This window comes from Camponotus vicinus, unplaced genomic scaffold (assembly GCF_025532165.1).
Source record: "Camponotus vicinus isolate PSW18456_S1 unplaced genomic scaffold, iyCamVici1.0 SCAF_4, whole genome shotgun sequence".
Taxonomy (NCBI): Eukaryota; Metazoa; Arthropoda; class Insecta; order Hymenoptera; family Formicidae; genus Camponotus; species Camponotus vicinus.
In genome coordinates this window covers 2,561,621-2,584,416 of record NW_028141976.1, presented here as the reverse complement: position 1 = coordinate 2,584,416, position 22,796 = coordinate 2,561,621, and the positions used below count along the sequence as shown (strand labels likewise).

At 42.2% G+C, this 22,796-nt stretch overlaps 3 protein-coding genes across 4 annotated transcripts in view; 1 reads left to right on the top strand and 2 right to left on the bottom strand.

Moving 5' to 3' along the window:
• Positions 1–22,796, bottom strand: part of LOC145970096 (uncharacterized) — a 96,063-nt gene that overhangs the window by 38,605 nt on the left and 34,662 nt on the right. The gene's annotated exons all lie outside the window — the stretch shown is intronic.
• Positions 5,952–6,767, bottom strand: LOC145970242 (uncharacterized). Of its 2 annotated transcripts, XM_083096816.1 has the most exons (3): positions 6,654–6,767; positions 6,315–6,576; positions 5,952–6,238 (listed from the first exon to the last, which is right to left on the bottom strand). In XM_083096816.1, exons 1-2 carry the CDS (start codon positions 6,744–6,746, stop codon positions 6,316–6,318), a joined length of 354 nt encoding a protein of 117 aa, XP_082952942.1. In that variant the 5' UTR covers positions 6,747–6,767; the 3' UTR covers positions 5,952–6,238; position 6,315. The 2 variants fall into 2 exon arrangements, with proteins under 2 accessions (XP_082952942.1, XP_082952941.1); XM_083096815.1 differs by having other exon boundaries at positions 5,952–6,576.
• LOC145969876 (uncharacterized) lies at positions 19,854–20,705 on the top strand. The gene is made up of 3 exons (XM_083096175.1): positions 19,854–20,231; positions 20,294–20,415; positions 20,499–20,705. Exons 1-3 carry the CDS (start codon positions 19,854–19,856, stop codon positions 20,533–20,535), a joined length of 537 nt encoding a protein of 178 aa, XP_082952301.1. The 3' UTR covers positions 20,536–20,705.

The window sequence follows — 22,796 nt, the reverse complement described above, 5'->3', positions numbered from 1 at the left end:
GCAACGGTAGCAGTATTGGCGGCGCGATTCCGAGCATTCACGCGCTATATGGCCGGTCTTTTCACAATTCCAACACTTCACCTTTCGGTTGGAAGTCGCTGAATTGCTAGAAGTCGGAGCGGAAGTACCGGCGGTCGCGGCAGCAGGAGGCGCAACGGCAACGGTCGCCGGTGCCGTTCGGATGTCGGTCGCCCCTTTCTGGGCTCGTCTGTCGTTCTTCTTCTTCGTGGGCTGCACGTCAGTTATTCCGGCGGCAGCTACGGCAGTCGGGCCTTTCGCGGTCTTTCGCGGAGGACGATACGCTAAATCAGGAAAAATAGACTGATCCGGAGTCGGCGGGGGGCGATACTGCGCTAAAGCGTCGTAGCTGCGTTCAACACGCGTAGCCGCATATTCCAGCGAGGCGAAATCGTAAACATTACAGCGGTGAACCGAAATCTGTAAGCGCGGCAGCATATTACGATGGGCGTAATTTAACTGTTCCTCCGAACTCCACGGAGGACTTAATCTATCGAAAAGAGCGCGAATACAGGTTAAATAATCCGCGATAAGTTCGTGTTCGCCCTGCGTACGCCGCATGATCTCGTCTCGTAAGGCAAATTGGAAGTAAGGATTCCCGAATCTTTCACGCCATGCAGTCTCAAAATCTCGCCATGTCCTCCACTGATTACGTTCACCACGGTACCAGTATAGCGCGATGCCCGTTAAAAAGAATGGAATGCATTTAAAAATTTCTTCGTCGCTGACTGTTATCAACGCGCGGCCCTCCTCGATACGCGTTAGAAACGTCTCCGCGTCGCTACCTCTCGCGCCGGAAAATTGCAAATTCCGCCGACGCATGATATGATAAACGTCCATGGCGGAAGACGCTGGTCTCGGAGTGGTTCGATTATCCACGGGTTGCGGGGGTAGTTCTATTCGCGGGGGTCGTACACGCAACCGAGAGCGATCCCCCTCTGCCGCCCCCTCGGCAGCTACGGACCGCTCGTCCCTGTCACTGGGCCTTCTAGGCGCCCTTTCCGGCTGTTCGAACGCTTCCAGATCGACTCCGGTGGGTGTCCGCGGCGTCTCCCATCCCAGTAGTGTGCAGTTCTCATGCTTAATTAATCGAGCTCTTAACGCGGGGATGGTACCCTCACTACTCTGACCCCGTCGCTCCAACTCCGCCCTAAGCTGGTCCACCGACAGCGTGTGAACCCATTCCGTATCGTTCCTATTTTCTACGCTCATCGCGACCACTCTATCTCGAAATAAAATTCAAAATTGGCCGTTATCTCACGGCAACTATACGAGTCGAAAATATACGTGTTTCGATCGACGAAAGCTGTGGTTCCCCGAGGACGCAAATATTTGTGTTATACTGCGAAAGCTTTATTCGAGAGATCCTTGAGAGAAGCTAACAATGACAATCGTTAAATTCGAAAATAATAGGCGAACGCTCCGAACGGTAACACACAAAAATATAAACACTAACGCGAAGACAAACGACTCTAATGTTCCGAAAACTCCGAGCAAGCAATCCTTACTAATATAATTTTCCCAATTAATTTCCCTGTTATAAAATCACACCGAAATTCCACAGATAAAAAAAAAGATTGGTTTAAAATAAGGATTTTACTATGGCAATTCAATCCTGAAAGAAAGGCACATTAATACACAGAATATACGTCAAGATAAATAATCTCAGTCGCTAACAAGGCAAACGGTAAAAGAAAAAAATACACAAGAAAAAGAATCCAAAAATAGCACACATCAATATACAAGTTATAAAGCCGAATATTATAACGGTAGGCAGCAATTAATGCGCCAATAAATGAAAGAAAGGAGGAGGGGTGCGCAAGCATTCCAAATTTAAATAAATAATAAGGTCCTCTATATTGACTTTTAATTCGCTACGTTGACTTTTCAACAGCTTACAAAACAAAAAAAAACGAAGAATTAATTATAATATATAAAAAAAAATTAAGCAAAAGATTACGAAATTTTCAAGAAGTTATCAACAATCATTAATAATAACCGAGAGACAATAATAAAAGCTCTAGAAGGGAATAAAATTCTTAAAAAGTTGAATTCCAATATATAGTATCTCAGAAGTTTTAATATTGAAAAAAAAAATTAATATTTTCATTAAATTAAAATAAATTACAAAATTTTTTTTTTTTCCAATCGACAGCTATAATTTTAGATATTTTATTAAATCGATTAAATAGACGATATTACTAATACTTGAAAAGTTTCCCGTACGGGAAAAATATTAATCTGTATTATATATGCTTCTGAGACTTTCCGATACTTTCAAAACGGTTGTTTGCAAAATCATATTTGCTTGCGACCCTCAAATACAAGAGAAATACATGTTCAAATATCAGACACAGAGAGATATCACAACATTCAAAATTCAATATATATTACAGTTGACCTTGTTATTCTCGAGTTTCTTCTTCCTTGTGCCAACGAATCTCTAACGGAAAATTTGAAATCATGAGATGCCCTGTTTTTAGTGGGCCCCAAGTTGGGCGCCAATTTGTGACCGTTAATTTATTAAGGGCTAATGACATTAAATGACCGGTGATAATGGTCTACGGCACACCTTCGGCGCGATCTTCTAATATAAAAGAAAAGTGCTTCTTCTCCAAAGTAAAATATATGGGCGCCAGGTGCGGGAATCCGCACCACTCTAATAACATTTAACGTATCGGCAGTACACACAAAAAAAAAATGCAAAGCTCTCAGTAAAACCGCGACGGACGCTCGGCTAGCCCCGTCTCGAAATTGGTAGAGGGGCGGTCCGTTTTAATAATTCACAAGGAAGGATCGAGAATACAAGGTGGCTGCAAATAAAACATAATATTTTAGTAACAAGAATTAATATATTTAACATATGAATAAATTTCAACGGCGGACAGACTCGCGTAGATGTAGAACGATTTTATAATATTGATTATCAGATTATTAGCCGGCAGCGACGGGCCGGCATTCGAGCGCGATCACCGCAGTATCACGTGCCACGCGGCAGGAAGAAAGCGTAAAAGAAAAGTCCCGGAATTCCGCGCTAAACGAAACTTGTTAGAGTTTCGGCAGCTACGAATTCCCAAATAATTTTTAATAATGAACACCGCGGTTTTGGCTCCTTTAACATCCGTCTGTCGCAAATAAAATAATTAATTACAATAGTAGATCTACTCGCCACACGCACAGTTAACAGAATCGATTATAGATGCGAGTCGATTATTCAGATCTACTGCTTTAACGAAAGAATTGAGCGACTACTAACGTATCTAACATAGACGGTTGAATCTAGACATGAAAAACTATCAATAACAAGAAAGTATCAAATGATTTGAGCCTCGGAAGTATGCGAGCCGATGCCGCGACGTATTTGTCGGTTATCGGATATCGCAATCGCCTTTGTGCGTGAGCTCGGTTACAGTACTTTAACAGACAAAGTTTTACAGCTAACAGTAATAATTGTACAAATGAACATTTACAGTGACTGTCGGCGCGCAACTGGGAGAGAGGGCACTTAATTTTACGAAAGCTCGAACAAAGTCTTTCGGCCGACCGTCATACTCTAAGACGCAAATATCGAGAACGCAGAAAAAGAATTTCACAATAAATTTAATGACGGCAGCTATACGGCACCGACATTGTTCGAGCTAATTCTACCTGATACTCTAAACGATAAACGGCCTGATGGGGTCGACGCTCGTCTCACCGATGACTCCGTGAGATCCTCGGCGCTCTCGGCATCCGCTTGAGAAAATCGATGGATTTGGGCCGTCGTGCTCCTCGCCGGTCCGCCGAACAGTGACGAGCGGAAGGCCCGTCGGATTCACGCCGGCAAGTTAATGTGTAATTAGGCCACTTGTGGCGCTTCCGCTACCCTCAGGATCGTCACGCGTCTCAATGAATCCTGCGGCCTTCAGGGCCGTATTCGCGCCTGTCGCTCCCTGTCTCTTCTCTGATTATTTTTCTTGGCCCTCCTGTTGAAGCCCGGTGTGAGGGGTTTTTACGGTAGCCGCTCGCCGTAACTATTATGGTTCTTCGGTAGCGCTTAATTCGGCCGCAACGGCTCCGTTTTCGGGGTTCCGGGGTTCGATCTCATTTCTCGGTCGACCTTCCCCGATTGTTCCTTGTACCTGCTGAGTATAGGGAGGTTTACAGGGGCGGCAGCGAAGTCTTAAATTGACGTTACAATTTTAGGAAAGTAGAGAGAGAGGTACTTAGCTCGGCGTTCTCCTTCCGGTCGGCGCCTCCGCTCGACCCGTATCTCTTGGTCCGGTCTTCTGCGCCGTGTCGAGTCACCGGGTGAGATTCCGCTAGCGTCCCCCATTACAGTAGCGTTTAATCTTAACATTACTATCGCCATAATAAAAAAAATGAATTTTTACGCAAGGGAGGCGGGTCTACTCCCGCCCCCAAAATCCGCTCTCTCTCTCCCTAAATCAGGGGAGGACGAGGGCCCAAAAATTCCTCCCGGTTGGATCTCGCGATCCTTGTGACGTGCCGCCAGGCGTCACGTCACAATATATATATATATATATATATATACAGGGTGACCCATTTTAACTTAGGCAGCCAAATAACTCGAAAAATAAACAAGATAGAGAAAAATGTTTTAGACAAAAGTTGTATGGTTTCGAGGGGGCCATAAGATGGTATCATCGGTTTGACCTTGAAGAGTCATTTGAAGGTCACGTGAAGGTCACTTCAATTTTTTTAAATGGAACATCCTATATATTTTTGTACATTCTTGTAGCTCATCTCGAGAGCTTTCCAAAACACTATAATTAAGTACATTTTCGTTAAGTACTTTTTGAGTTATGAGGCTTGAAATAATTTCTTAATTTTACATAAACCGTAAAATATCTTGTAAAATATTCATTTTTCGATTACCTTACCTTAATAGTTTTATGTACAAAATAATGAGAGGAATCAATTGGTGTAAAGAAAACACATAGTTGTTTCGAAGAAAAAATATGTAATTTGCAATTAACAATTCCATATTTTTTCTTAAAAACAACTATGTGTTTTCTTTACACCAATTGATTCCTCTCATTATTTTGTACATAAAAGTAAGTAGTAAGACTATGAGGTTTCTAACGCAGGGGCTCCGAGGGGGGGTGAGGGGCGAGGGGGAACTGCGGGGGGGTGACGTCACGGAGGGGGTGATGACGTCACGCGGGGGGTGACGTCACGGGGGGGTGATGACGTCACGGGGGGGTGTGACGTCACGTGCGGGGGATGATGACGTCACGCGGGGATGATGACGTCACGTGCGGGGGATGATGACGTCACGCGGAGATGATGACGTCACGCGGGGGATGATGACGTCACGCGGGGATGATGACGTCACGCGATGGATGAGGGGGTCCGCGCGGGTAGGGGGGATCCGCGGCGCGAGCGATGGACGAGGGGGTCCACGCGGGTAGGGGGGATCCGCGGCGCGAGCGATGGACGAGGGGGTCCGCGCGGGTAGGGGGGATCCGCGGAAAGAAGACGGTGGTGTGAGAAGAATAGCGCTACGTGTGGGAAAAGGATAGCGTAAAGTGTGTGAAGAGGACAGTGCGACAAGGATGACACGTGACATCATCAACGTGTGACAAGGATGGCGTCAACGTGGGACAAGGATGATGCATTATAAGATGCCACATAGGTGGGAGCAGGACGACGCAAAGGTAAGTGAGTGATAGCGACGAGCTTGTGAATGAGAGAGAACGATAATAGCGCGAAGAGAACGCATACGAAAGAGAACTATAATATCGCGAGAACAACGTGTGCGAGAGAGAACGATAATAGCTAAGATAACGCGTGCGAGCGAGAACGAAGATATCGCGAGACTTACAACTAACGCGAGACTTATTGTTAGAACGATAGCGCGTACGAAAGAGAGAGAGAGAACGATATCGATATACTTACAACTAGCGCAAGAGAGACGCAAAGGATGGGAACGCAAGGAGAGGCGCGTAAATAAATACATTTCTTTTCAATACTAAATATAACATTTATTTTAAAATGTGTGCGTGTATTATACAATTTGTGTGTGTGTGTGTGTGTGTGTGTGTGTCTAATAAAATAATAATAATATAAAATTTAAAAATTTAAAAAATATAATAATAATAAGAATAGTAATATAATAATATAAAATTTAAAATTTAAAAAATATAATAATAATAAGAATAGTAATATAATAATAAAATAAAAATATAAAAATATAAAATACATGGGGAGGCCGCTCCTGCAACAGAAAAAGAGACATGTCATTAGCTTTATTTTAATAATTAATAATAAAAATTATAAAAAAATAGATATACCTTAGCCCCCTGGGGCTACTAAGTCCTCCCACTCCTCCTCTTCTTCCCAATCTTCCTCTTCTTGGACCCATATCTCTTCTTCTATTTCTTCGTAGGGCTCTTCCCCGAAGAGCCGCCGCAGATCAAATATATCTCCATCTAGGCCCTCCGGGGTGTCGCCCCACACGTCTCCAAAATTCTCCCTCCCGGCCCGGCGCACCGCCCGCACCCACTGGCGGTGCTCTATGTTCATGAAGCCCGGTATGCGGACTTCATCCTGGAACTACATAAAAAGTATAATTAATATAAATACAAAATTTTTTACACTTTTTCACAAAATAATCACAAAACACTACTTACGTTCCACGTGAAAGTCATGTTGAGTGCTACGATACATAATATGTCCATCAATTTCGTCTTCCAGTCCTTGTACAATGATGCAAGATGATCCATTGTTTTTTAAACTTTTACACACTTCTTACTCGTGCACTTCTAAACTCTTTCTGATGAGAGAACGAGGTCTCGGCACGAGATTTTATAGCAGAGATGCGGCATTATCACCATATCAAAAACGCGTCGTAAGACAAAAGTATATGCGGTCCCATGCAACTCTCAGCGTGGTATATAATATAATATTAATATTATCATATCGCTACTTTGTGAGGAGACAACGAGGTCTCGACACGAAACTTTAGAATAGGGACATATCATTATCGCTTTACCAAAAACGCGTCGTAAGACAAAAGTATGCATGATATAATATAACATTATAATGTGTCAACCCTGCTCGAACGGTCATCGAACGCAAACGAACGCTCGTCGAACGGTCATCGAACGGAAACGAACGACTGTCGAACGCAAACGAACGGTCATCGAACGGAAATGAACGGTCGTCGAACGGTAATTGAACGGTCATCGAACGCAAACGAACGCTCGTCGAACGGAATTGAACGGTCATCGAACGCCCGTCGAACGGAAACGAACGCTCGTTGAACGGTCGTCGAACGGTAATTGAACGATCATCGAACGGAAATGAACAGTCATAGAACGGAATTGAACGGTAATCGAACGGAATTGAACGGTAATTGAACACCCGTCGAACGGAAACGAACGCCCGTCGAACGGTAATCGAACGGAAACGAACGGTAATCGAACGGAATTGAACGGTAATTGAACGCCCGTCGAACGGAAACGAATGCCCGTTGAACGGTAATCGAACGGAAACAAACGCTCGTCGAACGGTAATTGAACGGTAATCGAACGGAAACGAACGCCCGTCGAACGGAAACAAACGCTCGTCGAACGGGAATGAACGCTCGTCGAACGGTCATCGAACGTAAAACTATATTCAATTATCAAATATTTAAATGTTTTATCATGTACCACAATGTAGTATCGAAATACAATATCTGTGGCAGCTGTGTCGCGTACGGAAACACGATACTGCACACGTACATAGATAGAGATGAGGAAAGAAAGGAGAGAATAAGAAAGACGATAAAAATATATTGCATCATCAATTTATTATAAATATGGATTCGATGAATCATGATGTTTCAACCACCAATTATAAATCTTAAATACATTTTCTAAAGCGCAATTTTTTACATGATTTTCACAACGTACAGTATTCTTAACATCTAACTTATTTAAAGAAGCTACATCCTCATAATCTGCATCCAAAGTTTCGATAATCACATCGTTTCTTGCATCATTGTCCAGTATATCGGCTAGCCATTGCCGTTTTTCATGCCCTTTAACGTACACGAGAGGTGACGCATCATCATCCTCCCCCGTTGCACCCATCACCGCTGTCGTAATTAAACGTTTCGATTTTCAATATGAAACGTGTCCATCATTCCACGATAATCCATGGTGATTTTTCATCAACCATAAAACCTGACATCTCTCAGATTTTGTGAGCATGTGCCATGGTTCGGGACATGTAAAAATATAATGAGAAAGTACGGATCCCTTTCTCAGAACAGCAGCTTCCTTCACGACAAAATTTTTCCCAACGATAAATCCTTGTAGATCCACAAACGTTGGCACAGCCATGATGACAAGATCCGATCGCAGACTGATGTCGATCGTCAAACATCTCAATCTTTTATATTTTTTCATATGCAATGGAGGGGATATTTGCTGACTTATGTAATTTTGCGGACTACATTGGTCAATGGATTATATTCGACAACCCGATCGTGCAAGATGAGACAGTAGGCGGTAGTATTCGCCGGTATATTTTCCCTGCATTCAAACTCTATTCTCACGTCCACGGTAGCAGTTTTGACAGACTCGTTTTGTCGCGAGCAATCAATGACCGCGAGAGGACCGCAATGTAGAAACTTTGAAATGGTTAATAGCGTTGCATTATCATCGCATCCATAATAAGATTTGCGAAAACGAGAGTACATGTTGAATAGAACGGCGAATCTATTTTTTTCAAAATCTAAATTTAAATCATCATAGGGATAAAATTCCGAGTTTAAATAGAGTTCAACGTTGGTCAATTTGCAGTCATCGAATAATGTAACATCTTGTGACACTGAATTCTTTTTACCAGTTTGCAATGCAAAGATCACGTATCGTGGTTTCTCTAGCTGGGAGGCGGCTTTCACGGTCCATGAATGCTTAGTCGTGCTATGCAGCAGAGGAAATTCGTATAGATCCCAAGATCTGAAACTCATGTTCAAGTATCGCTTTCCAACATTCGCAACATCGACAATTTATTAATCTCGTTCAATATTACATGAGGCATACGCCACTGTATCTTGAGTAATTCAATCTCTGCTTCCGACGATGGGTGTCCGAATAGACAATTATTATCGTTGCGCGAACGTATCAAAATCAATTCGTGACGAGCGTTAATCACAACGCGTTTATAATCTTCGCAAAATCCCAGCAGCATGTTGAGCGGTACGCAATAGTTGAAATAATTTTTTTCACCATTGTACGTCAAATCCCACGCAGCGTTCTTCAAGTTTATACTTTTCTGGTGCGTTAGAGAGACATAATTTTTGAGCGTCGAAGTTATTCCAACATTTCTGTTGCGATCAATCTCTACTCCGTCGAGTTCGTATCGAAGCTCATCAAACATGAATGCGACGCAATTGTTTTCCAATACAACCTTCATTTCGTCATTCGCTTTACGCACATTAAACCTTCCCTCGATGTAAAGAAAGCTTTCGCACGGTAACGTGTACAAATCCTGATGTTGTATAGGTATTCGTATCTCGTCGCTGTATCCAAGCGTCGTATTGGCGTACGGATTGTATGTATGAGTCTCAATCTTGACGATGCGATCGTCAAAGACTGGCTCACCTCCGATATTCAAAATATCAATCATTCTTTTCGTACGATGAATCCCATTGATTTTAAAAATTCACGATTCAACGCGCTCAGCTTCTTCTTAATGGCTATCTTATTATTGTCACCCGATACCGCAATAGTATTGTCCCTCGTAAAAGTATTGTCTCTCGCGTGCTCCGTTTCGTTCAGCACGAGCATACTATGTTTGTCGCCGCCGTATATGCAATCTTACGGTAATTTCCTCTCCTCGAAAATCGAGCAATCGACCTCTTTGATCCACAATACGTATCGTTAAATCCGTAATGCTCCGCACGATGATCGGCAGGTAAATGATCTGTGCCGGCGTTTCCGATATCTTATATCCTGGTGGTACGCTCGGTGAAAATTCATGTATTGTGTGTACGCGCATGCCATTGCTGTACGCACCAGTAGTCATGTTACATTCTATACGAATAATATTTACGTTTATAATATTAACTGGTTCGTCCGATTCGTACCACTCGCGAGGTTGCAATATACGATTCGATGAGAATCCAAGCAAGGATCCTACATTGTCGGGTTTGGTAAAGTTTATTCTGTAGGCACATTTGATTTCGCTCTTTAGCGTGCTATGATTGGCGCGAAGCGCTATTGGATATTCCTCATCATAATCGTTTTCAACATCTCTGGAAAGGTGTTCATCTTGCAAAATTGCACGTTTGAGATAGTCATTTATAGCGTGCAATTCGTACGATCCTTCGGGAATCGTAATTTCCTTGTCGTCGTTGCCAAAGTAAAATTTATTATTCGAAAAATTTACATTTGGAATCGTATGATAAGTTTCAAAATCCGTTAATCCAAGCTCGTAATCGGCATCAGTCAAATCTATAGCGGGAAAATAGCTTACAGCGAGAACGCTGCTTCTGCCAGTCAACGTAAGTGTCAGTGACATGTCGAACGAATACTGAGTCGTGACGATGGATTGTCAGGCTTTAAATTGATCGTCGACTGTTTGAAGAAATTTTAAACACAACTGTCCACAGATGCTCTGATTGTAACTTTGATAAGATGCATAATTGTATTCAATTTTCACTCGTCCGAAATATCGCACAAGTTCCTTGGGTGGTCGAAGGTTTCCAAAACTGTCGAAATATACGACACGATCTCCCCTCTTTGCGTACGCTACCCAATGAGTACCGGGACCATCAACGTCATCCAAATTGACGATACCGCTCTCGTTTCGTCGTACACCGCTTATTGGTAAATTATTGCGCATGAAAACACCTCTAAAGAACGGTATGTGCATACGTTTCGCCAATTGTTCCAATTGCACGTTGGTTGTCGCACCCGTAGGCATTTTTAATGTTTTTTCGACGTTTTTTTTTTCTCTTAGACTTTGAGAATCCCTGTCCACGCTTGTACGGAGCGAGATAAAGTCCGCGACCTTCCATAGCGCGATTGTGACGCTGCAACTCTTCCAGCTGACGTTGCGCCGCCTTGCTATCGTTTACCGCCTTTGCGATTCCCGCCGCACCGCCGGCCAAAGAACCGACAACTCCCAACAACGGTAAAAGTGGTAAAATACCACCGCGTTTCGCTACTGGAAGTATTCGTTTTTTCCTCCTCTTTGTCGTCGATGGCTTTTTCATCCACATGCCGAGTTTTGTCTTTGCCTTCATTGCCGCCCAAACAGTCGTAGCGGCTGCTCTTTCGCCAAGAGTCGAATCCCTCGCGGTAATGCGTTCTCGCGCTCTTGCAGCTAGTATGCGATCCGCGATGTGTCGTTGACCGAGGTCGTTGCTTCGCTAGTAAGCAATGTCGTGCTCGCGACAAGCGGCGTCCAATGGATTGATGCCTCGATCGCCTCTAACCAATCGTTTCTCTAATCGAGTTCCCGGGCCGCAAAACTGATAACCGGGAATACGTAATTCGGTGGGAAGCGCGTTTATCGCACGATTTAAGAGACCGCTACCTCTTACGATTCTCGCTGACATTCGTAGCAATCTTTTATTAACGGTGGCGGACCGTCGATGTGCGTTCGCTGCCACGGCTGATTGTAATGTCGCATGCACGAACGATATTGTCGAACCTCCGAATCAGCCTTTATATATTCTGGAAGCTTGTCCCACAATCGTTCAACGTAATCACCAAAATTTTATAGTAAAACAATCTTTGGGATATACTGCAGTTGTTCGGCGGTAAGCCGGAAAATGTCTCTTTCATCCGACAGAAGGAGAAACATTTTGATACTGAACGGTTTCGAGTTGAGACACCTCTATAAATAGGTCTCACCCCTCGTGATCATTCGCAAAATTGATTCGAAAGAGAAAACATGCGGTTCGTGCGACAAGCGCGAATAATCAAAGTATCAAATTTCGACGATAGACTAATATCGGAGAAAAAAGTACGCAAGCATGGAAACATGCTACCGACTACTATACGCGGTATCGTTTGCGGCCCTTCAAACTGCGGTAAGACAAACGTGTTGATTAGTTTGATAGAAAGTCCGTACGGTGTACGTTTCGAGAACGCGTACGTATACTCGAAATCGCTTCAACAACCGAAATATAGATACTTGGAAAATTTATTAGCACCTATAGACGAAATTGGTTATTTCACATTCTCTAATAACAGCGATGTCATTCCACCGAGCGAGGCGCTTCCGAATTCCATCTTTATCTTCGATGACGTGGCATGTGACAAGCAAGATACGATAAGAGAATACTTTGCAATGGGTTGACACTCGAGCGTCGACTGTTTCTATCTCTGTCAAACGTATGCCAAGATACCTAAGCATCTTATACGCGACAATGCGAATCTTTTGATTTTATTTAAACAAGACGGCACAAACTTGAAACATGTGTACAACGATCATGTAAATACCGACATGTCTTACAACGATTTCCGCGCATTGTGTCAGAAATGTTGGCAACGCAAATATGGCTTCGTAGTCATTGATAAAGACAGCACGTTGATCAATGGACGATATAGAAGAGGATTTAATGATTTCGCGATACCGTAAAGCGATCAGTCGTCATCGACACATCGATCAAGCATCATGAACGGCGATCGTGAAAAGATTGCGATAGAGATTGCAAAAATGAGCGAATCAATTCGCAAAAAATATCGCGCTTTGAAAACTGGTAAAATGGAGGAAGACGTTGCATTGGAAAGACAATTTAAGCCAATTACCGAACCTTTAAAACAGCTTATCGAAAATACTGTGGAATCTGATGCGCCGAAAATTGAACCATTGAGTTTAACGTTTGGAGAGAAGCACGAGGAAAAAATAAAAGAGTCGAAGCAAGGAATAAAGCGAGCACGGATAAATATGCCGATAAACGATTCGCCGATATATTCGACACCGAATCGATCGAAACGAAGGAAACAATTTTCTAATATGGCTACTGTTTCTACTCCGATAAAAGTACAACCGCGTCAAACAATACCATCCCCGTCCGTCGAAGAAATTTATGAGACCACGCCCGATTCGTTTGTAACATCGGTCCGACATGAATTAGAAACGTCCGAAGGTCAGAAAACGTTCCGAGATCATTTTGGTCCACTAGCGCAAAAATATATAGGAGCTATCATGAGTGTTGATAAAAATAAGAGTATGGATTACGTCTACGGTGTTAAATTTACCAGCGAAGGAATGATGCTCGGTGATAAAAGTTTCGATGTGGACATGGAAGATAATATAATTATCGATGGAATAAAATATACGGGATCCGAAGGTATCTACGATTTGATTTTTAGAAAATTTCCCAATCATAAAAAATACACTCAAGACGATTTGTATAAATATCAAAGTATATTAAAAGCAACAAATGCGCATAAACGTGACAACAAAGTTAATAATCCTATTAAAAGTAACAAAGGATACAAGTACAAATATATAATTGCACCATTATTCCCTGATAGAAAGGTGGGAAGAGGTATAGACGCGCCGCACACCATGACGCTAAGCGACAACATGATCGATTACGTGCATTGGAACGATCCCAACGAATTGGTAGATCGTTTGCGATTGCTGGACGCCTCGCGTCGAGCCGGCAACAATGCTCACGACAATGAAATCTTGTCAATTATCGAAGAACTTCGCGAGGCTGGCATTATTATAAATTAAACTATGCGTCAACGATACATGTCATTCGGTCAAAGTTCTCGGTACCGAAATGTCGATTAATAAATTTGGATTATCGCTCGGAACGTCGAATAATTTGTACTATCAATGGAATGGATTATTGAGAAATTACGTTCGCGATAACGCTCTCTGCCAGACTACTACCGGCTTTGACGCAAGGTCGCGCAAAATTCAACGTGTAGCGCAACCGGAAACTGATACTGACGCCGTCAACAAACGATACGTGGATAAACTTTTGAGAGATCGACAGGGAGAAATTGAGCAAAAAATTATCACGCTTGAAACACACGTGCAGGCGCTACGAATAATGATGGACGAGATAAAGAATGTGCTGAGATATGCAACATCTGACTCGACACAGTAAACGAGAGATACTAATATCGCAATATTAATTATGCCTCGATCAAACGTGCGAAAGAAGATAAACACCTCCGAAAAGCGACAACTTGTCGAGGAACTACATGCTCCGGCGAGAAGAAATTTTCCACGAAGACGCGTCATTGTACGCGGATACGACGATCTGTGGCAGGCGGACGTGGTCGACATGCGTTCGTATTCTCGACTCAACAAGGGTCATAAATACATACTCACAGTTATCGATGTGTTGAGCAAGTATGCGTGGGCCGTACCGCTCAAGAGTAAGAGCGGAAACGAAATGTCCGAAACGATCGCAAAGATTATTGGAGACGATAAAAGGTGTCCGAAAAATTTTCAAACCGACAGAGGAAAAGAATTTTACAACGCGAGTGTGCAGAAACTCATGAAGAAACACAACATTAATCATTACTCGACGTATTCCATTATGAAAGCCTCGGTCGTGGAACGATTCAACCGTACTTTGAAAAACAATATGTGGAAAATGTTTACATACATACATTGGCGTCATATACTCGTGATGAAACTCGTACAAACATGTCTTGGATATGTCGAGTATGCACATACCCACGTAAATCGGTTTGTAGAATTTCACCTAGAGTTTGCGCAATTCCACAGCGATTAAGTTTTCTGAAAAAACGCTTCTGCTGTGGAAATTTGGTTTCGCGATCATTGCCTCTGCGCCATACCGACCATCCCACTTTGTTAATAATTTAACATCGACACGATTGCGCACATTTTCCATCGTTTTACCAAACACTGCATTGTTCATTAATTTATATAAATTTTTTTCGAAATCATTTTTAGCCAATGTTCTAAAATGTGTATTTAATTCTATGTAATTTCGAAGCCACGGAGATTGTGAAAACTGTAAAATTCGATGTATTTTTGTTACGCGAAGACCGTGACGCGTACACTGCTGCAGGTTGCGATAGTGTATCACGTAACGCTTCTTATCGTATAGCGTTGCAAGCAGTTTGAATTCCCGCTTGCCAGGTGGTTTGTCGCGTGTCGGGCAAAACGGTAGGTCAGTGTGCGCATCGTGAAGATGTTGCGGGTACTCGAGGTCCACTTCGAGGACATAGCCTGTAGGCGAATCTAGCGTGATGGATGATACATCAAAATTGGTCACATCGTCGACCCATTGAAAATTGGCGTAAGGCAACGGTTGACACATTGCCCATCCGTACAAATTATTTACATCAAAGTACATCAAGTACGATGATGGTTTCGATGGATCGTACGACTCTATGTACTTGTTATTAGCGCGAGCGTATCTACCCGAACATTGACTCAGACCGCCGCGTATACCACGTTCGATGAACATAACCATGTCGATGTCAGTAAGCAGCTCGAACGTGATCTTGGTATGTTTCAACATGGCGTCCCACGTGTATCCGGGGAGAGTATAGTAATACGCGGGGTCGAGTCCGTAACTTTCGATACATTTATCTCGAAAGTTTTCGAAAATGTCGGCTAATAACAAGACATCAATTTTAAGATATAAATCGCTATATTCGCCTAGCGTTCGAATGGAGAATCGCGTCCAGATGTTCTCGGCGTGCGCGTAATCGCTCTCGGATACAGTGTCACCGGTCAAGGAACTGTAAAACGATTCGCGCGGTGGTAAACACGTATCTTGCAACCTCTCTACAGAGTCGATGTATTCGTACGGAAATACACCTTTTCGCGTTAACAAATTGAAATTTTCTGTTGATAAATTTTGAAATTCTGATTTTAAAATTTTGAGTTTATCTTTGTCCAAAAACGATGCCAATTTGTTGAGACTCGATGCGAGAAATTTGAATGAATCGATGAAACGTAATTTTACATGATTTTTTGATTCTTCATCCATACAAACATCTTTTGTAAACGAAATATATTTCTCTTTTGTTATCGGAAGTAACTCGATTTTCCCTTCGAACGATGTGGCTATTTCCTCGATAATGAAATGTGAATTATAACCGGATAAATTGTGAAAAACTATGGGAATACAAAAAGATTCTTTATAATTTAAATTGCAATTTGAGTGTGCTGGACCTCTGTACCGCCCGGTCAGATGGCAATGATCGCGAACGCGTGTATCGTCTTGCACGAACGGTTTTTCGCATATATGACATTGAGTGGCGCTATGGAATTTCTCCCACTCTTCGGACGTCAAATTTACCATGGGGACATTTGTTTTTAAAATATTTTTTACACGTAACGCTAAATTTTTGAGGTCTGCGGCGAACCATGCTATACAATCGGCGCTACGACGCCGATAAAGATTCGTCGTATGAACAATGTACATAATAAGCTATACTAAATACTTGGTGATGTTGACGCAAATTTCGCTGTTCTTCATCCATCTTGGCCAGAACGCATTCCAGGTCGGCGTACACGACGAATGGGAGCCGCTCCTTCCGATTAAAGTTGTTGAACGATAACCACTTGTCCTTATCGCTCGGCAATCGGACAGCGCAATCGTTCATCTTTCCGCAGTCGACCGTATGCGACTGCAACTTGGCGTCCGAATTAAAATAGTGCAGGCATCTGTAAAAGAAAAATTTTTTAAAGATTTATATAACAAAGCGTATATAACCTATAATTATTCAATATAAATTAAACTTACCGGTCGCATATATATTTCTTGTGATCCTGTTTGCTCAGTTGTGAGCTCACGAGCCGGGATAAATTCTTAATCCATGCAAAATGTCCGACGCTGTTGTCGTCTTCAATGTAAAGCAAGTTGATATGCTTGTCCTGCTTCTGCTGCGAAAGACGCATCGGGACAATGATGTTCTTGTCTTCGATGTTGTAGACGTTGATCGAAATGTTATTGGCAAGTTCAAAATTTTTTATTTGGTTCACAGTCACTGGAAACTCAATGTTCTGGAGATTCAGCACTGTCGTGTAATGCGGGTACGATGATTCCCGATTCGTGTCTCTTTCGGCGGGGTATAGGGCGGCGACCACTGCCCACGTGAAACACGCATTGTCTTTAGATTGTACATTAATCACCGCTCTTTTCAACATAATCTCCCGCGGTAATTTGATGTGACATCCCGCACGCATAGGATTATACTTATTTATATTTACAGTTAAATTTAGTATTCGCGACAAAGCCCACCCGCTATCGCGTTCCTGAAACTCTTCCAGAGACGCTAGGGTGGGTTCGATAACACGCCGTTCGTACCACTCGCGTAAATCGGATGTGCGAAAGAGTTCATAGTTTCGCGTATTGATACTTTTGTTGGCGTGTTTATCCCCAGCCACGAATTCACCGTTAAATATAGTGTTCACTTTCACATTACAGTGTTTTTTCATAACGTCCTGCACATGTTCTATCACTATGTCTTTGGCGTCATCGAGAAATTGGCGAGGTTCAATGTGATTATAGTTTATCACCGCACCAGTCGATACGCGACTCTCGAACGCCGTATCAATCTCGCGCCACACAAGTCTATTTTGACGCGCGCTACATCCGGCACCCGCGTGTACGAAACGTCCACGTACCGAATTTTTCAACCCTTCGAGGCGCGCGATCCGAGCAATCAGCGATTGTCGATTTCCGATCGATAATCGCGGTCGCTTGATGCGACTTTGCTCTTCCAACGACTCGATGTATTGGTCGCATCGTTGTTCCCACACAATGTAATCTTCCAGCGAATCAATCAATGTGGATTGCTCTCGCAAATTTTGTTCCTCCATATTGTAACACACTTGCGAAATGCGCTTCCCAATGATAGTTCCGGATGTACTTTAGCAAAATTACTGGCGGGGTGTGCCTCTTGATCATAATTTATATACTGTCTCGTGCATATCATCGAACATTCTAGAATAATTTCATCTTAAAAAATTCCCCGGAGTAGCGTCTGCAATTTAACCTTGATAATTTCGCGTTTTGTCACGTACATTTGAAAAATCTGATGTAGTTGCATCGGGAGCAGCCGTAAAACGGCGCTTGATTTTAGCACATTTAGCTAAATCTTTGTCTAGGGGTGATGTGCGTTTTAACCTTGGCGGTTAATCTTTGTTCCGATGCACATCTTAACCTTGAAAATTTCGCGTTTTGTCACGTACATTTGAAAAATCTGACGTGATTGCATCAGGAGCAGCCGTACATCGACGTTCGATTTTAGCGCATTCAGCTAAATCTTTGTTCTGATGCGCAATTTAACCTTGAAAATTTTACGTTTTGTCACGTACATTTGAAAAAATCTGACGTGGTTGCGTCGGGAGCAGCCGTACATCGGCGCACGGTTTTAGCACATTCAGCTAAATCTTTGTCTAGGGGTGATGTGTGTTTTAACCTTGACGGCATGATTTATATACTGTCTCATGCATATCATCGAACATTCTAGAATGATTTCATCTTAAAAAATTCCCGGAGTAGCGTTTGCAATTTAACCTTGATAATTTCGCGTTTTGTCACATACATTTGAAAAATCTAACGTGGTTGCGTCGGGAGCAGCCGTACATCGGCGCTCGATTTTAGCGAATTCAGCTAAATCTTTGTTCTAGGGATGATGATGTCATCGCAGCCGTATATCGGCGCGACAAAATTTTAGAGGAAATTAAAATGTCGTGTCAGCAATAATCCCCTCTACATTGCAATTTGCGATACTATTTGAATTGATATTAATTCTAATACGATCAGTATTGCATCAATCGCGCGTGTGAAAGGTTCACTGAAGAAATCAACATGAATTTTTACGTTCCGATTCGAAACGGTGAAACTCCACCGTGTAAGAAGCAAAAATGTGACACGTAAGTTTCGATCTTTAAATATTTTATTTATTAATTTTTTTTAAATATTGGTCTAATTTATATACATATTTTTATAGCATTCAGCCTCGTCGTGCGACTCGCATACTTGGAAGAAGATACGCTCTAACCCCAACGTCTTACAAGTATTTGGACATTGGAATAAGCGTTGGAGCTGTGTCGTACGTGGAACTGATTCTCGGTGACAATCGAGGCAATCAAATAGTGTTGCCTTTTTCAACGTGGAATTTGTTGATGCAGAAGCAAGCAGACATTGAACAATTTCTACAATCGACTGCTCTCGCATTAAGGATTGGAGATTTATCGATCGAAATGTATCAATCGAAAATTGTAAAACTCACATTATGTGACAATTCTTTGTACATGAAACCACCGACATTATTACATTTACTTAATTTTGAAAATTGTATCGATCATATGCATAATTGGTTATGCGAGAATACGTATCTCGTGAATGAAAAGTTTAAACAATTTGAAACTGTTTTACGACGTAACAATATTACTACTGTATGCGATGCTGTAAAAACAATACGCGATAGTGATGTCTTTAACAGTGAATCATTAATCGATTGTGAATTATTAACATGCGCTGTAAATGATATTCTTTATGATGCTTGCAGTAAATAATTATTTTTATTCCATCTATGATTTTAATTCTTTCCTTCCATACGAATAAGAATAGTTATATTTTTCTCAACACGCTCCGCTAAAGATGTAGAGAAATGCTGAGGTAGATGAGACGTGATGCTCTAGTTGGAATGAGACAAAAGATATTAAAAGATATATAATGAAGAGGAGTCTGCGACATTAGAATATTATTTCTTTCGTTGTTCTGTGTTTCGTTAGTCTTGTGTTACGTTAGTGCAATGGCTGAAGACGATGTTATTATCATCGATGACGATACGGATGATGATGATTATTGGATGGAAAGAGAGAGAGAAATGGATGAGATGGAGAGAGAGAGAGAGGAGAGAGAAATGGAGGAGGGATCATCCGATGGGAAACCTGATTTCCGTTTTCGGACTAGTGATGAAGAATTACTTCAATACGAGCGGGAACAACTTTCAAAGAAGAATCTAGAAACTTCAATCGTTCAGTTTATAAGACATCAAGAGCTCGACTTGGAAAAACCTCGCACAAATTCGTTGAGGACATTTCTTCTAGCTCGAGAAATATGTGCGCGAGATTTTGCAAAATATCATGGATGTAAATGTTTCAATATAGAACCTAATCATTCTAAAGTAAATTGTATTGGAAACAAACTGCGTGAAAATCTCGAATTAATAGAAGATTTTGAAAAATTGAAAGAAGATGATCATGAGAATATACTACGGCGGAAATTGGAAACGTTGAAGGTAAAATATTTTTGTCGATGTGTAATAAATTTAAAACATAAAATTAATATGTTTGATTTTAGAGTTTACGCGATGATATGAATGGTCGACGAGAGGATAAACAGATATGTGAATCCAAACCTGCATCAAAATATAAATTGTGTGTATTGTATAACGGTGAATGGAAAATGCCATGGAAAGTATTGTAAGTAACTTTCAATTTATAATACATCAAAAGTTCTAAAATAAATTATTAAAAAACTATTCAAATGTCTTTTTCTGTTCCAGGAGCGGCTCCACTCAGCCCGGCACATCGACCCCTTAGCCTTCTAGGAGCGGCCTCCCTTTAGTCCGGTGCATCGCCCCCTCCCCATATATATATATATATATATTTTATATTTTTATATTTTTATTTTATTATTATATTACTATTCTTATTATTATTATATTTTTTAAATTTTAAATTTTATATTATTATATTATTATTTTATTAGACACACACACACACACACAAAACACAAATTGTATAATACACGCACACATTTTAAATAAATGTTATATTTAGTATTGAAAAGAAATGTATTTATTTACGCGCCTCTCCTTGCGTTCCCATCCCTTGCGTCTCTCTTGCGCTAGTTGTAAGTATAGCGATATCGTTCTCTCTCTCTTTCGTACGCGCTATCGTTCCAACAATAAGTCTCGCGTTAGTTGTAAGTCTCGCGATATCTTCGTTCTCGCTCGCACGCGTTATCTTAGCTATTATCGTTCTCTCTCGCACACGTTGTTCTCGCGATATTATAGTTCTCTTTCGTATGCGTTCTCTTCGCGCTATTATCGTTCTCTCTCATTCACAAGCTCGCCGCTATCACTCACTCACTTACCTTTGCGTCGTCCTGCTCCCACCTATGTGGCATCTTACAATGCATCATCCTTGTCCCACGTTGACGCCATCCTTGTCGCACGTTGATGCCATCCTTGTCGCACTGTCCTCTTCACAAACACTTTACGCTATCCTTTTCCCACACGTAGCGCTATTCTTCTCACACCACCGTCTTCTTTCCGCGGATCCCCCCTACCCGCGCGGACCCCCTCGTCCATCGCTCGCGCCGCCGATCCCCCCTACCCGCGCGGACACCCTCGTCCATCGCTCGCGCCGCGGATCCCCCTACCCGCGCGGACCCCCTCGTCCACCGGTCGCGCCGCGATCCCCCCTTCCCCGCATGTGACGTCATCATCTCCCGCGTGACGTCATCATCCCCCGCGTGACGTCATCATCCCCCACGTGACGTCATCATCCCCGCGTGACGTCATCACCCCCGCACGTGACGTCATCACCCCCGCACGTGACGTCATCATCCCCCGCATGTGATGTCATCATCCCCCGCACGTGACGTCATCATCCCCGCGTGACGTCATCACCCCCCGCGTGACGTCATCATTTCCCCCCCGCGTTACGTCATCCCCCCGCGTGACGTCACCCCCCGCCCGCGGTTCCCCCTCGCCCCTCACCCCCCCTCGGAGCCCATGCGTTAGAACCGGCTTAGTCTTACTACTAGGATAATATACTAATAAAAGAGATATATTCTTATATGTCGGTAAGGTTAGCAACAGTATTATCCTAAGTCGGTAAAGTAGGAAGTAGCCTTATCCTCAGTCGGTAAAGTAGGAAATGTTATTATCTCCAGTCGGTAACGTCGGTAACTGTGTTATCATGTGTCGGTAACTTTTGTGTCGGTAACTTTTACTCCGTCGGTATGGTAGGAAACTATTTTATCTTCCGTCGGTAACTTTTGTGTCGGTAACTTTTACTCCGTCGGTAAGGTAGAAAAACTTATTTTATCTTCAGTCGGTAACTTTTGTGTCGGTAACTTTTACTCCGTCGGTACGGTAGGAAACTACTTTACCATCTGTTGGTAACTTTTGTGCGGTGACTTTACCTACTGTCGGTAAAGTAGGAAATTACTTTATCTTCCGTCGGTAACTTTTTGTGCTGGTGACTTTACCTACTGTCGGTAAAGTAGGAAATTATTGTCGGCAATTTTTATACGGACGATATTATACATGGGTAAATGCTTAAAATTATTTCTATCATTCTTAAGTGAGGTTATGTTATGTATAGCTAGCTTCTTAATAAAGAAAGATTATTTTCGGAGACATTGACAATAGTATATCGCGCGGCGGAATGAAATTGATGTACTACAAGTATTGGTGATAATACATTGCGCGGTGGGATTTTATAATAAGAAATATTGGTGATAATAGATGGCGCGGTGGAATTTTAATTAACAATATTAATTATATTAACAATAATATGCTACGCGGTGGGATTAAGATTTATATGTTCGTCGGTGGAATTACATTTTAAAGATTATAAAGGCAATTTTTGCGTGTTTAAATGATATAAAAATTTTGTTGCGGGACGTAACAAAGGTACTTCCTTTCTGATTGATGATGACAACTTGAGCTGTTACTAACACACATGAGGTAGCATGATCTGAATTAGTATTCAAATGTAAGACTTGAGAAGAACCGGCTTTTGTGACAGTCTCCTGTGGTGCAGTAGCTTTTGTTGAATCAAGATGGTTT